The 18,481-nt window shown below is 45.6% G+C and overlaps 1 protein-coding gene across 5 annotated transcripts in view; it reads right to left on the bottom strand.

Annotated features, from left to right (window-relative positions):
* SFMBT2 (Scm like with four mbt domains 2) overlaps positions 1-18,481 on the bottom strand; it is a 192,354-nt gene that overhangs the window by 50,195 nt on the left and 123,678 nt on the right. For all 5 annotated transcript variants that reach the window (XM_039519596.1, XM_039519600.1, XM_039519597.1 and 2 more), the window contains exons 9-11: positions 18,212-18,359; positions 10,253-10,335; positions 4,552-4,678 (exon numbers count right to left, since the gene is read on the bottom strand). In XM_039519596.1, coding sequence (XP_039375530.1) covers positions 4,552-4,678; positions 10,253-10,335; positions 18,212-18,359 — 358 coding nt within the window. The remainder of the gene's footprint in view (positions 1-4,551; positions 4,679-10,252; positions 10,336-18,211; positions 18,360-18,481) is intronic.

The raw sequence follows: 18,481 nt of genomic DNA, 5'->3' as shown, positions 1-18,481 counted from the left end.
TATTTTATGTCTAGCTAAAACCTCCCTGCCAAGGTTCTGGTCAAATGGAATTTCTATTTAGATACCAACTGAGTTATAAAACACTGACAATGGGATCGATCAGAGTGATACTGACATCGCCTTGACGACAGCATGATGCTGTGATGCTACTTTCTCTAAACTCCACACGGCCTCTGCCTTCACTGTCCCTTCTACAGCGAGCTGTCAGTGCAATGACGGAGGCACTTTGGGTTATGTGTCTGTGTTTTCGTCAACTTTAAGGGGTCTACCTGAGTCCATGAGGGCACTTCTCATCACACATCACAGGATGCCATGTGAAACCAAGTGGCAGGTAACCCACAGTGACAGGGTCAAACAACCAGGAAAGGATTATGGACCACCAGTGGGTCACATGACCCAGTGATACTGTAACCCAGCTTTGAGAAATAAACCAGCCAGGCACTAACCAGGATATTGATCCGCCAGTGCATGTGAGGCTTTGGGGGTGAGGGGCAGATCCTTTCATCCTTCTCTCTTCTCCACCAGCTGAGCTCCTAGGCTCTGCAGCACAGAAGCAGATGCAGGTGTTCCTGAGCTCTGCAGGAGACAGCTTCCTCCATTGCTCCTGATCTCTGCAAGACACATCCCACCCCTCTCTGTGCCTGAACCCAGCCAGAGATTGACTCCCATTTCTCCCCATCCCTACCTTCTGCTAGGAGGGGAGAAGCTCAGGACCCCACGACACTGAGCGCCTGTGATGCACCACTCACCATCCTTGGTTTTTAACTTGCCAAGTATGAGTAGGCCAGTGGAGTTCTTGAGGGTTACTGGAATAAACCTCTGGTTGCCTGTATCAAGTATCCGTGGTTTTAAGTATCAGTTTGGGGATGCTGTACCATAGTGACATCACAGAGTCCTTCTGGGATTTACTTAATGTCTTGACACGCTGAATGGCACCTGACCACCGTCATAGAAAGGCACAGCTACACCATGACTGGGTGGTATCAACACAATCACAACATCAAGGAGTCTATCCTGAAAGCTCTCGGAACAAAGAGCTCCCAGTGATATCAAGCAGAGCACCTACCGGATCGGACTTCAGGCCAGACTGCTCACGCTGTTGCTATTTCATACTGTTGCATTGCACAGTGACTTTCAAATGCTACTTTTTTTCCCACCCTGACTGAATTGGCCTTGTCAACACTGGTTCTCCACTTGTAAGGTAACTCCCTTCTCTTCATATGCCAGTATATTTATGCCTGTATCTGTAATTTTCACTCCATGCATCTGAAGAAGTGGGTTTTTTACCCACAAAAGCTTATGCCCAAATAAATCGGTTAGTCTTTAAGGTGCCACCGGACTCCTTGTTGTTTTTGTGGATACAGACTAACACGGCTACCTCCTGATACTTTATAAGACATTTGCTCTGTATTGTACAGCACCTTTCAAATTGTGAACGGGACCTTCAGAATCAGACCCCCTGAGAAATCAGTTCTATGGAATCATGACACCTGGGACTCAGTTTGTATGTGCGGTTAGGGGCTGCCCTTTTGATTGTTTCAGTTCGGGCACCATAACTAACTGGCCACACCTCGGCCTCCTGGAATGCGCCAGTGGTGAGCTGCAGAAACATAAATCTAACAGGAGCCGGTGACGGCAGGCCAATGGACCATCAAAAGGGCCTTAGATGTGTTCAGGATTTTCAGAAAGCAAACAAAGGGATAGATTCCACCCTTAAATACACTCACCCAATTCCCATTGCCTTCAGTGGGGGGCTGTACATGTCTCTGAGGGCAAAACCTGGCCATGAAATTAGTTCTTAAAGAGCCTTTTCCCTTATCTTTGCCATGAAACACCACTAGGCACAGCTGATCTCACATGGGTTCTGCCATGACAACGAAGCCAGTAGCTGTAAGTACAGCAGCTTCTGACTTCTCTGACACTAGCTTGGGCTTAGGTGGTGTCTGGGTGAGATACCCTCCAAGGCGGGGTGGTTTTTATTCCAGAAGCGGCAATCTGTCTGTACTGAACAAACACCCCAGCCCAGCGTATGGGAGCTCAATACTGCATGAGGTGGCACCTTTCAGCTACGACATAAAACCAGGATCCCAGCCTTTTGTGGTCAGTAACAATCCTAGTACACTCTTTTGAGCTCCACTGTCATGGTCAAATTCCAAGCTAGGGGCTTGATCCATGGCAAGATTCAAGGAGGGATGGGACTCTTATATGGATAAGACAACAACCCAGAATTATGCTGATAAATCGTTTGGAAGGGATATTAAACCTCATGCTTCAGAGCTTAAACCAATCTATTAGAGATCAAGCTGAGACCCATGTAGAGGGGAGATTATCCCTCATCTGCCTATTGCGGTGTTCTTACACCTTCCTCTGAAGCACCGGGTGCTGGCCACAGTCAGAGACAGAATTCTGGACTAGATGATCCCGTCTGGCAGTTCCTTTATTGCTGTGTGCAGAGGAGGGTGTGGTATGCATAAGAGTGCAGTGGGGAGAGGCAGCAAACACAGATGGTGATGAAAAGTGCAAGATACTGAGCACAGCTCACTTTGCCTGCTCTGCTCCTATGGGTGCACAGCCCAGAAAGCAGTGGGTTGGGGCATGGAGACAGAGGGTGCTGGGCCCTAATCCAAAACATGTAAACGAATTGCTCAGCAGCCATTGGTTAGAGTGCTGAGTTGCTTCTCTACCCATCTACCTGGATGGAGAAGCAATGCACCAAAGTGTGTGGCTCATAGACACCTGTCCGGTTTTTCCTAGCACCTTTGCCTCTGCTTCCACTCAGGATCAGGACCCAAGTGATTACATGGTGTCAACCTCCCTTCCTCATGCACTTGTCAATAGACATTGTATCTTTCTTTACTTCCTGTTCTACACCACTGTATAGGGTTGCTGTGCACTTGAATAATTGCCATGTTCTACCCCACCCTGACCACCAGTGTAGCACATTTTCAAGCCCTCTGAGATATCGGAGTAGAAAGGTGCTACAGAAGTACAAAGCACTATTCATTGTCCAGAGCAAAAGCGCAGCAGAATTAGATCCTGTACAGTAATTAGCTAAACATTTCTCTTTCTTTGTCACATGGCTTTAACAAACGTCCTTGCTTGGTGCCCAAACTATGATTAACGTACCACTCTGAAAAAATAGAGCTACGGCCTTTATTTTGGACTCCAGGCCTGCAGCTTCTATTTACAGGTGATCACTGAACCAACACCATGCGCAGACAATACAAAATGTTACATACACCTAATGGAAACCCCAGATTATCTCAGCACATTTAAAGATCTTTGCTTCCTTTGTAGAATCTCAGGGTTGGAAGGGACCTCAGGAGGTCATCTAGTCCAACCCCCTACTTAAAGGGGGACCAATCTCCAGACAGATTTTTGCCCCACTTCCCTACATGGCCCCCTCAAGGATTGAACTCTCAACCCTGAGTTTAGCAGACTAACGCTCAAACCACTGAGCTATCCCTGCCTTTGTTTCAATAACCCAAAGATGAGCATCAGTCCTGCAAAGCTGTACTCATTCCAGGAGTCCTTATTCACCCAAGCGCTGCCCTGGAGAAAGAACTACTCAGGTAAGTGTTTGTGTCACACCAGCAGATGCTGGTTAGCAGCGGCTGGGATCAAACTGGGGACCTCTAGAGCTTAATGCATGAGCCTCTACTGCCTGATCTAAAAAACACATGGCTGTAGCAGGCTCATCAAACGCTAGCTGCCACTAGAGGGGGACAGAGGGCCACACCAAGCAGGCATGGGTTTCATAGGCATGATCTGGTCCATAATTATCTCATCAGCATCTCATTTTAGGAGAGGATTAGTGGAAAAGAAACCCTTTTGAGATGAATGTGAGCCCAGTTAGTTACTCCTACTGCAGAGCCATTGTTACTTGTAGGGTGGTGGTGCTTGCAACAGGCAGAGTGCTTTCCAAAGGCTATAGACAGTCCCCGCATGGAAGAGCGTGCGGCCTAAAATGAGACGTGGCAGACAAAGAGCGGGAGAAAGGGCTGCTATATGCATGCAGCTGGCCAGGGGGAAGGCTGGCACAAACTTGGTTAGTTCCCAGGCGTTAGGTGGGTGGGTGCAGGTAGGAAATGGAGTGACAGGGAAAGGTGAGGAAGAAATGAGGTTGATTGGGTCAAGCAAAGGGGTCAGGGAGGTGGAAAGGTGGGGGCTATGAGAGTGCATGGTGGGACTGGAGCAGAAATCTCATTATGTCGTTGGCAGGCCAAAGCTCTGGAGGCAGCTTCTGCGATTGTGAGGAGGCTGCCTTGGAAACTTCCCCCCACATTGTGTTCGTTGGTACTGACCATGTGGGTGGAGAGGACCCTGTGACCTAGTGTCCTGCAGCCCTGTGGTCTGGTCCACGGGGGAGCAGGGAGAAGGACAACATCGGATAATTTAGTCCTTATTGACTGTATATAAAAAAGCAGGTGTGGGAGGCGGGGAGCAGCGAGGCATGCAGGGTGGCGGACAGCAATTGAGAGGGCTGGAATAAACTTGCCCAGTAACACAAAGACAATAGGCCTCTATGACACTGCAGTCATTTCAACGTACCTTCCAGGTGAAGCCACATTAACCTTCCTTTAACTGAGGTGATAGAAGCAACGCATATTTCAGCAGGGTTCCTGGGGTTCACAGCCTCCAGCTTCATGTTCTTAGTAAAGCCCCGGCTGAAGGACGTCTGAAAGAGGTCAAGCGTCAACACTGAAACACTGCACCACAGCACAGAATGGCTTTAAATAGACTCTCCCTTGGTTTCCATGGAGAACACAGGAGATGTCTAGGACCACCTAGGCCAAGAACTCACCAAGATTCGAAAAGGGATTTAGATGGGCATGAAGAATATCCAGCGTTATCATAAAGACAACTTCTGGAAGAGATACTCAATCTTGTGCTTCAGGGCTTAAGCCAAATTTTGACTATCAGAGACCAGAATGAGACGTAGGTGGGGGAGGCAGATTATCTCACGTCTGCCTATTGCGGGTCTCTGCACCTTCTTCTGAAGCATCTAGTGCTGGCCACTGTCAGAGACAGGATACTGGACTAGAGGGACTATGGGTCTGATCCAGTCTGGTAACTCCTGTGTTCCCAGAACCAAATTTCCAGAGCAAACCCTCCATCTGCATGTACAAATTAGATAACTGTGCACCCATTTACTCACAGAGTTCCCCAGTTTGACTGTGAGCTTGTCTGCAAGAACAATTAGTTCACGGCAAACTGGGGGGGTGACTTTACTGTTTGTTTGTTTGTTTGTTTTTAAACAGATTTAAAAATTTATTAAAGCTAATGTTTAAAATCAGTTTTACACAAGTTTATGAAGGAAGGTACTTTACATCTGAGGTCAGGCTTGAGTTATCGGACATTACAAGTATCGGTTACAAGGTTCACAAGAAACATACTTATTATGTAACCAGCATAGAGCCAGATTGGGTGTGGGAGTTTTAAAGCGCCAGTGAATACGTGATCTCGGGTATGCCACCCACAGAATGTAGTTAGAGTCCAAGTCAGTACTGGGTACACTTTGATCTAGTCCTCTTTGAAATAGGACTAGATCAAAGCCCATTAACAGTCTGTTAATGTGCATCAGCTGGGTCCATGTGGGCAGTTAGTCCACAGAGGGCTACTGTAGGCTAGATTCACATCCCACTTGCCACAAACTAAAACATTCATGTAGATAAGCCCTTAGTTCAGTACAGAGCGCCACATCCTCAGCTGGTAGAAATGGACGTAGCTCCATTCACTTGAACACAAGTTGACTTCATGTCAAACTGTTGAGTTCTGCTGATGTACATCAGATAACGATCTGGCCATGAGTTGTAATGGCTCATCTATACTACACAGCTCTGAGAATATGGCCCTCGCCAATTTTTCAGCCTTTTGAGAATAAGCATGTATCTGTCAATGCTAATTACCACATTTACATAGGGGGTTGCGAACTGTCAGCCTCCACCCCAAAACCTGCTTTGCCTCCAGCATTTAGAATGGTGTTAAATATTTAAAAAAGTATTTTTATTTTATACGGGGTGTCGCACTCAGAGGCTGGAGATGTGAAAGGGGTCGCCAGTAAAAAAGTTTGAGAATCACTGACTTAGAGCTTGATGAGTCTGTGATGGCCTTAGCTAAGGGCCATGTGACTTTTAGCTCATGCAGTAGAAGCTCATGCATTTAGCTCCAGAGGTCCCAGGTTTGATACCGACCACCGGGGTCTCTCAGTATTGCAGAAGCCACTGCTGAGTACTCTGAAAAATCAAGTCATAGATGTCTCAAATTAGGTACCCAAAATTAGTGGAATTTTGACCATTGTCTCTTGGTGTCTGTGTTTCCCCATCTGTAAAACAGGGATAATACCCACTCATTTCACGGGGTTATGAGGAAAATAAATCCATGAATGAAGCATTCAGATACTATAGCGCTGTGCACCATAGAAAGATCACGAGGCAATTAATCATTCCGTCTTCAGATTGGGCATGAACTGCGTGCAGTAAATAAGGGATGGGGGCCTCAGATTGAACAACAAGTAAAACAGCTGCTCATTAAGTGAGCACCATCCATCCTGCGCACCAAACCAGGCAGCGGTCCCATGGGAAAAATAGGATGTGATCATGTTATTAAAGAATGTATCATAATCCATTCGCCCCAGGGGGGTGAATTAAGGGTGCATGGGCAACCTTCATTCTGGCATTTCCTAATTTTTGGGTGCTTAACATTGAAACCTGACTTTTTTTTAAACACAGGGTGTTGTGTGTAATTTTGATTTCAACCGATAAAAGACACTGAATCAAAGAGTTCACACGCCCTTTGGGCCAGATCCTCAGTTGGTGCGAATGAGTTCAGCTCTCTTCACGTCAATGGCTGTAGCTGTGTTTGCTTCAGCGGAGATTTACACCAGCTGAGGATCTGGTTGGTCGTGATTTGGTGAGGCACTCCTAGACCACAGCGACAGGGATCCATATAAGACCTTAGCTAGACAGACAGGCATGTGGGCAGAAAGTTAAAATCACAATTGGCAACAATGCACACAACAGCAGCAGACCATTCACAACCCCAGCACCAAAACAGCCACTCACCTCACAGGACAAAGAAGGATTCCCACTTTCGGTTCCCATCGAAGCCCCAGGACCCTATAAAACCTCCTCAGATTCCCAAACCCACACGCGTCAGCCTTTCCCAAATGCCCATCGCAAGAGTCTTCTGCTCACGCATGTACATTCCCCCCTGCCCTGTCCCCAGCGTTCGCTTTCCCTGCACCCTTTTTCCCATTTAGCTGACCCCCCTCCTAACTAACCCCCACTCCCTCCAAACATTTGATGGAATTAACCTAACGTTTGCCTCCATCACACTGTTCACTCTACCTATGTTTTATACTCCTTTCCTCTATGATGTGTCTGTCTTGTCTACATAGACTCCAAACTCCTTGGGGCAGGGACTGCCTGCTACTCCGTGTTTGTACAGCCCCGAGTACAATGGGGCCTCGATCTTGGTTGGTCCCTATACATCACCGTAATAAACATGATTATTAATAATTGTCATTAATCCAAGATAATCTTGGGTTCCATCTGGCATCCTCTACACACGAGCCATGGGACAATGGCTTTCATCTTGACGAGGAAAAATGGACACCTTTTGGTCAGGCGTAGCTAGCATGTACTGGTTAAGTCCAACCTAAACTCGATCTCTTTTCCTCATCAAGACAGAGCCAATGAGCGTCGTCATTAACTTCCCTGGGGCTCCTCATGTGACTAAAGGCTGCAGGATGAGGCCTTTATTTCATTAAGATTTCTTGCAAAAATGAAAAAATGAATTGCACACAGGAGCTTTTTCCATGTTCTCCTTATCGCTTGGACTAGTCAAAGCCACGCCCAACACTCAGACAGGCTTCCCGCTTCTAATAGCAGCTAATGGGCCATGTTTACACAACATCTGAGTGAGTTTGTTGAAATGTTTTTTATGTCAGCTAACAAGGAAACACCATTCTATCATCAGCCTGGCTCCTTTTGTTGTGATGCAGTGCCGGAGGCTATTTTATAAAGAATCAATGGCAAAACAGTTAGCTGGGAGTTTATTTTCCTAAGTATTTGGCCACGTCAATCCATTTCATAACTACCTCTGCTTGCTAAATAGCCCCAAGGGAAATGGTTACAATGTATCCACTTCACTGCCACCTCTCCTTGTGCTAGGTGGAAGATGTGTGATTAAAAAAAACAAGTTTGTAATAAACATTCCATCAAAGAGCCGCTCTTTGCGTGCTAACAAATGGACCAGCCTGGTAGGGATGTCAGGCAGATGACAATGGAGAGACAGCAGTTCTCTGTAGAGAACTGTTTTATCAGGAGTCAAATAATAACAGACACGCGTTCGTACAATGAATGTTTAAAAAAAAAACGTTATTAGAACTGATTTAATCTTTGGAGGACAATCTCGGGGTGGCTGGCATTGTGAGCACAGCTCCAGTGCCTAATGAAAAGAAAAAAAAGGAAGGCAGATAAAAAGAAGGGAAGAAAGAAACAAACGGAAAGGAAATGTGACAATCATCACCAGGGTCATTTATTTGCACGTTATCATATACCTGTCTCCCACTCTCCATCGGTTCCTGTGTTTTAGATTATAAATTCTGCCAGGCAGGGCTTTCCTTTCATACAGGATAGTACAATGCAGGACAATGTGGGGACTCCCAATCCTTAGGGAAGACCTGATCCAAAGCCCTCTGATGTCAATGAGTGTCTTTCCAGTGCCTTTCATGGGGTTTGGATCTGGCTTTGGGGCCTCTGAGCTCTACCATAATAAGAAAGAAAGAAGGATCACCTATAAGAATTCTAATATGAACATCAGAGGACCTTTCAATACAGTCACGCTGCAGGCATATAAGAAAAGCCACACTGTACAAAGGGTGATGTAAGGCTCCCAACTCTGATCATTCCATTGGCAGCACAATGCCGCTGTGCAACGCCAGTTTAACAAGATGGAAGATGCACTGCAAACTCGGGAAAAGTGTGCAACGTACATGAAACAGTAGCAGCATCATGCTGCTCCTAGGCTCGCTCCTGCTAGCCGGCAGCGCCCATCTCCAGTACACATCATGCCGGTAGCAGGGACAAAGCAGGACAGAGAACAGAAGAGAGTAGGTTTGGCCAAAGGGACACTGACCGCAATGTCTGTTCCTCACTACAACACTTGGGCTGTGACCCAGTTCCGTGCATCACAACAGTTCCACGGTGGGTGGGACTGCAGAGAGGCTGCCCAGGGGAATCCAGGCCCACCATGCACTTCGCTCTACAGTGGTTCTCTCCCAGAATAGCATAGCAGGGGAATGACAGGTGGGGGAATAGCTTCTGGCCAATGAACGACTGCTCGTAAGTGACCATGAGGAATCAGCTGCCCACCTAGTTCAAACAATGTATTATTCTGTACAGTTTCAAAAGAATTTGGGGCCCAAATTGCTGATGGGCTCCATGCTCCGATGAAGAAGGCAATCATTTTCTCACACGGACACCAGGCAAGAAGAGCGCTCAACATTGAAAAGACAGAAGGTTAATGCTTTGCTTAATGAGTGGTGGACTCCTATACATTAAGATTCATAGACGCACAGCTCCATTCCTAAGAACAGCCCGGCTACTCATAGTTTCCAAAGCTTTTATGAGCCTGCAGTGTCATGATGCATAGCACACTCACACACGACTCCTGCTGTATTAGGGAAACTCAAACACTCCCAAATGGTGGAGCTTCCACCTTGCTCAATCAATGTCCTACTTACTTATACCTCAATGACTTCAACTTAGCCTTTTAGTGCCCTGTGTTCAAAACAAAACCCAGAATCAAGAGAAACACTCCAATGAGCAAAACAGCTCCACGAAGTCAATAGGAGTCTTTCCATAGACTTCAATGGGCTTGTACAGTATTATTAATTATTTTAATCATGGTAGACCTACAGTTCTCAACAAAGATCAGGGCCCATCGTGCTGGGTGCTGTACAAACACAGTAAGAGACCTGGAGAGCATGGAATCTAAATAAGCAAGACAGCTAAAGAAAGTATTATTGCTCCCATTTTACAGATGGGGAAACTGAGGCATAGAACGATTAAGTGAGTTATTTAGGCTCACACAGGACGCCTGCAGCAGAGCTCCCGTCTCCCAGTGGTTTAAGTACAAGAACATGCTTTTTCACAGAAGGCTTTGGATCAGGCCCTTAGTTCAGAGCAGTAAGTGGATTTGTTCAAGCTTCAATCAACACCATCACAAAGGGGAGAATAAGTCTTACGTTTCTAAAGCAAAAGTGAGGAGCTGCCTCTGCTCCACATTGCTTCTGATAATCTGCCCAGTCAAAGTCCTGGCCAGAGTAACCTGTAGGAGAAGAAAACAGGGAAACACGGTAAGTCACTATTTATGGAAGAGAGAAAGAAATCAAATCAATAATTTGCACTTCCATATTGCCTCCTCCCATCGAAGGATCTCAAGGCACTTTACAAACACCAATGAGTTAAGCGCCATATGCTGTTGGGAGGCAGGTAATTATTATCATCCCAATTTAAAGATGGGGAAACAGAGGCCCACCCAGTTTAAGATTACACAGTGAGCGAATGGCAGTGCTAGGAACAGAAACCAGACCTCCCAGTTCTGAGTCAGAGGCCCACACTACCACCGACGGGCGGTAGCCAATCGTTCTCGTCGGGATATATCGCGTCTCATCTGCGCGATATATGATCCCCGATCGCGTCGACACTCCGACTCCACCAACTCCACCAACGCGCAAGCGCGCGAGGGAGTCGGGGGGGGGGGACGCGACACATCCGCCCGCGGGAGAGAGGGTAATCGATATATAAGATACTTTGACTTCAGCTACGTTATTCACGTAGCTGAAGTTGCGTATCTTATATCGATTTTCCCCCGTAGTGTAGACCTGCCCACACACTTAACCCACAAGATCATCCTTCCTGCTTCCCTGTAAATACTTAGGGACTGAAATATTGTATGTGTGGCAGGGGTCCAGCACTCAAAGGAGAATAAATGTTGTCATGCTGCAATGTTTAATGCTAATTTTATTTGCTATAGTCTATGTGTCATCCAAAATTACTTATTATTATTCTTTGTAGTGAGAGAACTTAGAGGCCCTCATTAGGGATTGCGGCCCCACTTTGCTAAGTGCAGTGCACTCACATATAACAAAAAGATGGCGCTTCTCTCAAGGAACTTACAATGCGTTTAGTTACAACTCTCTATACACACCCGGTGTTGCTGGAACACAGCTGCCTCTGGGGTGGAAGGCAGCTGCTCAGTGGCACATGGCAGTCTACTGAGGGAGAGGAAATTCTTGCCACGTACATCAGGGCAAACCCTCTGAGCTTAATGAAAAGCACCTTGGGATCTTTAATTCTACTCCATTCCAGTTCTAGATATCTTAGGTATTTATAAGGCCTCCATCGCCATAAAATCTCAGCACCTCAACTCGTTAATGTATTGATCCTCACAACACCCCTGTAAAGTGTTAGTCCTGTTGTACAGATGGGAAACTGAGGCACACATGATTGATGTGACTTGCCCAAGGGCACTCAGGAAGTATAGGTGGAGCAGAGAAATGAACCCAGGGCTCTCAAGTCCTAGGTAGCACCCCAACTTCTGGACCCCTCCTTCCTCTCTAAAGGGCCTATTCAGAATGGAGGTCACCTTCATTTATAGGGCCTTGTCTGAAATTGCCCCAGCCCTGAGACTGTATGGAACTCCATGTATCTATCATGCATAGATGCCTTGTACAACTTGGCTCTTTAGACTGTAAGCTCCTTAAGACAGGGCCTGGTTCTGTGTTTCTACAGTGACTAAGAAAATAGGATTCTTATCTTCACTGGGGGCCTCCAGGTGTTATTGTGATAATAATTGTAGAATCATGATCACTGGAAAGTTTCAAGGATGGTTTAAGGCCCAATTTCTCCGCCAGGTCTTTTTGTGGACACAATTTGGGTCCAATCTTACAAGGTTCCGAACACCCTCTAACTTCCATTGTCACATCTGGGAAATGAGGGCACTCAAGAACGTACAGGACCGAAACCTTTATTCCAGTGAAAGTTATTTCTGGGGTTTTTTTTCCTCCTGCAAATGAATTGCAGGTGCAAAAATTGTGGGTGCGAATTACATCTATAAAAAAGGAAGGGCAAGGTTTTAAACACGTATCCCTAAGAATCCTCTCGAGAGGCTAGAATTTAGATTAGATGAGATGATCCAGAAGAGGTCCCTTCTAATGATGGCGTACACAACAAATAAAATAGTACAGCACCGAGCACAGATGGTCACAACAGGGTTAGCCTCTATGCGCTACAAAAATCAGGATAATGGACACAAGTTGGATATTAGGAATGGCAATATACAAAAACCCGTAGGAGAACACTTCAATCTCCCTGACACACAATAGCAGATTTTAAGGTAGCCATCCTGCAGCAAAAAAACTTCAGGACCAGGCTTCAAAGAGAAACTGCTGATTTGCAAATTTGACACCATCAGCTCAGGATTAAACAAAGACTGTGAATGGCTTGCCAACTACAAAAGCAGTTTCTCCTCCCTTGGTGTTCACACCTCAACTGCTAGAAGAGGGCCTCATCCTCCCTGACTGAACTAACCTCGTTATCTCTAGACTGATTCTTGCCTGCATATTTCCTGCCTCTGGAAATTTCCACCACATGCATCTGACGAAGTGGGTATTCACCCACGAAAGTTCATGCTCCAATACATCTGTTAGTCTATAAGGTGCCACAGGACTCTTTGTCGCTTTTTACAGATCCAGACTAACCTGGATACCCCTCTGATACAAAAATCAAACGTTAAAGTCCTATTAATAATTATATAATACCAATATCCGCCCGAGAAGCAAGAAATGGAAATTCACAAGGAAACAGAGTTTAGTCAAAAAATGGATATTGTTTTGCATGGAAAATTTTAATTTTCTCTGAAATTCTATGCAGAACAGTTTTGGTTTTTTGACACAACACTGTGCTCAGATTTTAGAAGTGGACACATTTTTGGTTCCCCCTCCTTCCAATCCCTTTTTTCCCAGTTTTTCATGTTTTCTTGGTTTTTCATGGAAAAATGAGGAAAAACTACAATGACACAGAACATTTTCTGCAAAAATGTCATTGAGGATGAAAGGTTGTTTTTCATCAAAACACATTTTCGGCTGAAAAATCTCAACCAGCTCCAAGAAAAAAAAAAATCTTTATAGCCAAGTTAGTCTTCTGCGTGACACAATGGAATGGAATACAAAACAAAGGGCATACGTAACTTCATGCGTTTGTCTTAACGAGAACATCCTACAGACCTAACACTCTCTAGCATCGCCACTAAGACTCTACTAAATGTGCTACATCTGTTGAACTTTAGCCCTGAAGCAACAATTCTACCGTGGCTGAGGAACAGTAATAAACGATATGTGAAGACAGTTCTTTTGGACGCCAGCTGCCAGACTACATTGCTGTCAGAAGAAATAAAAAGCTGGATACATTCTAAAGGTTCCCCCATCTCCAATTAAAACCCAGCAGACAGTTTTTGGATCTTTTATTGTGAGCAACACGAAAGCTTTGCGGTGAAGATGGGAAAGGCGTGTGGCAGTGGATTCACTGGTAGGCTATCCAATTGTCACGCCACCATCATTTTGCGGCCTGATCCTGCACCATTGAAGTCAGTGGAAATTTTACTACAGTACTGACTTTAACAGCGGCAGGATTGAGCCCTTCGAGAAGAGCTACAAATGAGTATGCCGCAATTCACTAATATTAAGATTCAGTAGCAGAAGGGTTATTACTCCAAGAGCTGGCCCTCACTAATTCTGCCTGCAAAACACATTTGGATCCAGGACCTTCTGATCCACATTGCAGACCTCACCTGTGTGAGCATAATGAGTAGCTCCATTAGCAGGTTGCATTAGTAAACTGTTATCCTCTTGTGGCTCAATGTACATTGACTCGCTTTGCTAATGTGTTTGACATTCTGCCCCCAAAACAGAGGGGAAAAAGAATGTGCTATTATCTTGTCTGTACAAGTCCGGAAGAGCCTAGTGGCTTACTCAGAAGTGAATATAACAATCCAAATGTACTGAAAGTTTTAAAGGGAGTGTTCCCTTAGCAAACCTTACAAACAGCAGCTCTACCGAAATGTTTCCCCCTCTCCTAATAGCTCATAAAAAGAAACAATGGCTGTTACTCTAAAGGGAAGTGGTCTATAAATCCAGTTCTAATAAATATAAACCGTGCCGATTCAATGTTTATGCAGAGGTAGGAACTGGGTATTCATGTTTGGCACGATATATAAAAATACTGCTCTATTTCTAGCAGCATATGTTTACAACTCCAGCACATGACTCATCTACTGTACATTCTCTCGGTCGACCTCTGCTTTACAAAAGATGCGGTGGTGTACATGTAAAAGCGGGATGGATATTAAAAGCACGGTGATGCCGAATAATCAGACAGGCCACACTATGCCTGATGGAACAAGCTATTACTGTCCTAGGCAATGAAAGTAAAGTAACATTATAATCATGGACCCTTATCTCCATTTAAAGTTATCCAGAGGATAGAGCGTAAATATACAAGAACAAAGACTCCTTGTACAAAGAAGAAATTCTCAGCAGTGGCTTTGCTTTCTCATCTCCTCCTGCATGTCAATTTGTGGACTTTTCCTACAGATGGGCATTTTGCTAGCAAGTATCTTCAGTGTCTTTTCTACATGGGAAAGATCCTGGCCAGAAACTTCTCGGCACAGGAACATATGAAAGAAGTTCAGGCTCTCTGCTAAAATGGATACCAGCGATTTACATGGTGAGTAGGAATCTAGTGAGGAATGATATTATTTCCTCCTCTTTATTGATGTGGTATATTTAAGGCTGCGAGTTTGTCAAGGAAGTCACGGATTCTGTGACTTTCCATGACCTCTGTGACTTCTGCAGCAGCTGGTGCGTCTGGCTCTGAGCTGCCAGAGCAGCCCAGGCAGCCCCCCTGGACCAGTAGCACCGGCCGCTGCCATGGCAGTCTCAGGCCACCCCTCCCACCCCCACAGCAGCAGGAGGAGTTTGGGTGTGGGTGTGGGTCTCAGGCCTGGGGGCTGGGGTGCAGGACGGGGTGAGTGCTCTGGGTGGCACTTACCTTGGGGGGGAAGGGCGGTCTCATTGGAAGGGGCAACATGTCCGTCCCTCAGCTCCTAGCTCCATGCGCTGCCTCCGCCCGCAGACACCGCCCCTGCAGCTCCCATTGGCCACGTTTCCTGGCGAATGGTTGCTGCAGTACTGGCAGCATGCGGAGCTAGGATCTTAGGGAGGTACATGTTGCCGCTTCCGAGAAGCCGGGTAGGGAGCCTGCCAGCCCCGCCAACTCCCTTCCCCCAGCACCAGCGGGGAGGGGTCCTGGGCTGCTCCCACCCAAGCACCCTCAGCCCCCTCCCCCCCCCAGAATACTCCCCCAGCACTTGCGGTGGCCCCCTTAAACACCCATAGCGCACCCCCCTGTGAACCCATGGCACCCCCTGGGCCGCACCCCCGAGCACCTGTGGGCCCTCCACAAGCACCGTGGCACTCCCAAGATTTAGTCAGGGGTATAGTACAAGTCATGGACAGGTCACAGGCTGTGAATTTTTGTTTACTGCCTGTGACCTGTCCATGACATTTACTAAAAATACCTGTGACTAAAACGTAGCCTTAAATATATTTCATCAGTTGCCTGTTCACATCATTGTTGTCTTTTGGAAACAACTAATTTCTGTAGCTCTCCACCCCTTTTATATTTGTCCTGTTTGTTTCTTTAACGTTCAAGGCTGATACTGTCCTGTTCAGAAAGGGCTAGAGACATGGACTCAGTAAGGTCCCCCAGTACTCTTTGCCAGTTTGATTACATTTTTATTTCCCATACACTTTTTAAATCGGGCATTTAGAATTGCTCAGCCCTCTGATCACCTTTGAGTGACAGACATAGCGCTTGTCAGATGAAAAGGCTTTCGACACCCCGGGTGTTAAGATGTATTTTGGGCATAGAGCCATCAAACACACCAGAAGTAATATGCTAATTTACTCTGTATGGATATCTCTCATCTTCCTCATGTCATTTTTTACCCGTCCCTTTCAGGATCCTTGATTCAACGGCCCCACCTACCAGACGGGAGATTTTCAGTGTGCTAAGTTAGCACAGTTTCCATGCATGTCTGTTACTGGGGGACAAGAGGATTACTAATGATTCCTCAAGAACCTTCGGGAACCCAGATCCCTGGAGGTGATACTATACATCTATTTTCTCCTTAAACATTTCTGGCCCAGGTACAGAAACAAGTACAGTAGTCACCAGAGGTGCAACTACGCTGCTGCCATGCCAAAAAAATTTGGCATCAAATGCAGAAGTCAAGGCAACCTGAATCATAAAATTTTGTATCGAAAGGCCTTTGGATCACCTTGAACTGAAAGTGAGTGGTATGGAACTTATGAAGCAATGGCCGCTCTAGAGAGAAACATATGGTCTATCGTCTTAGTTAATTAACAGGCCTGTATGAGATGGATTCTGAATAGACAGGTTACCTGGTCAAGAATGGGCAAATACCAAGATTTATGAGCAATGAAGCTGATAATTGTGGTGCAGTGAAATCAGGGGACCTGGGTTCTAGCCCTGGTACTGCCAGGGACTAGTATGAGTCCTTGGGCAAGTTACTTTGCTCTTCTGTGCCTTGGTTTGCCTTATCTCATTAGACCATAGGCCCTCTGGGGGAAGGCCTGGCTACGGGTCTGTATAGTGCTTATGATGCTGGGTCCTGTAATACAAATGGTAAACTAGAGACAATGGCTTTGGCTCAGGCCCTATATGAAGGGGGATTAACTAGACCATTCTTTGAGGAAGTAGTTTTCCTAACAAACATTTGTGAACACTTAAGCAAGTACCTTGATTTCAAGCAGTATTGAAATCAGTGTCAAGAGGCCACATTCGTTTCCCTCGAACTAGCAGATTAAAAGAGGATAAATTCTGTCTGCAGATGTGAGTATACAGCTGCCACTGACTTCGGCATGGGCTTCAGATTAAGCATATGCTGAAGGGTTTTTGTAGGATGTGAGTCCAATACCTTGTATGGGCGAACCCACTAGAAGCAGAGCTTTAACCCACTACCAGTATTAGCGTGACAATGGAATAACAGCTTACAGGCTAGCATGCAGCAGCATTTTACTGCCCATTTAAATAAACTCACACCCACCAAATAGTATGGGGGGAAAAATTACAATTTTGTTTCAAGTGGTTTTGCTGCCACCAGAATATCAATTTTAGGAAAAAAAAGGAAAAGAAAAAAAAAGCAGCATTATGGCTGATCTTGCACTGAAGTAGATGGACTTTGGAGTTTCAAAAATTACACCCTATTCAAGATTTTCTAAAACTGGAACAATTTATCCGAATTGAACCAAAATAAAAAAACTCCAGGTGGAAGTTCTCAGATTTTGTTGCAAGTGTTTCTTTTGGCTTCCAGTCCTAATTCTACCCCCAATGTATTGTGTGTTCTTGGGCAGATAATGTCTTTGTGCCTCAGTGCCCCCAACAGAATGGCCCCTTTCATAGCCGTGGGCCGCTCATTATCACTCTCCCTTAGCTACTTGCCATGTTATCTGAGCACCTCACGATGTTAAATGTATCTTCACGACACCTGCGCAAGGCAGGGCAGTGCTATTAGCCCCATTTTACAGACAGGGAATTAAGGCACAGAGATGCTAAATGACCCACCCAAGTCCAAATAGGAAGTAGGTGAGAGAAAGGCAAGATTTGAACCCCCGTTTCCCAAGCTACTGCCCTAGCCACTGGACTATCCTTCCTCTCTGGATACAGTAATGAGGGGGGCACAATATGGCCTTCCATGTTCATACAGCGCCATGAAGGTGCTGAGTATTACAAAGATCCATATTACAAGAATTCAGTATATTCTGTGTTGTTGTAGCTGTGTCGGTCCCTGGTCGTTAGGCTTTTTAATCAACTTCAGTACAGCACCTAATGCATGTCAATAAATAAAACCATTTATAGGACCAGCTCAGCAGCTACTCCGATTTATTCCAGCTGTGGATTTGGCCCATATCATGTAGTGTAATTTTTTTCAGACAATTAGCACGTCTATGTTCCAATGTAAATTGGAACAGGGTTTTTAAAGGCATCAAGAGAGCCGGTTTGTCTTTTGGTAGGGGAAAAACAACAAGAAAATACCGACCATCAAAACGCATAATACAGACCCTTGGGAGGTGTGAGATTGACTCCGTTTTTAAGGCACCATTGTACTGGTAAGATCCCTAAGGAATCAGCATGGCAGAGCATTGAGATTTTGCTGGGTTCGGGTCTCAGGTCATCAATGGTCACTTGTAAATAATGATTGTTAAAAACCTGAAGGGAAGAAAACAGGCCAATGTTAATTTATTGTAATGCAACAACACACTGGGGTAAAATAATGTATCTATGCCTGGTTGTCAGCATAATTCTCCATAGCTAGATGTGCAGGTATCAGC

The sequence above is a fragment of the Mauremys reevesii genome, linkage group 1, assembly GCF_016161935.1.
Source record: "Mauremys reevesii isolate NIE-2019 linkage group 1, ASM1616193v1, whole genome shotgun sequence".
Taxonomy (NCBI): domain Eukaryota; kingdom Metazoa; phylum Chordata; order Testudines; family Geoemydidae; genus Mauremys; species Mauremys reevesii.
The sequence above is the reverse complement of the archived record's forward strand: the minus strand, read 5'-3'. Positions and strand labels throughout refer to the sequence as shown.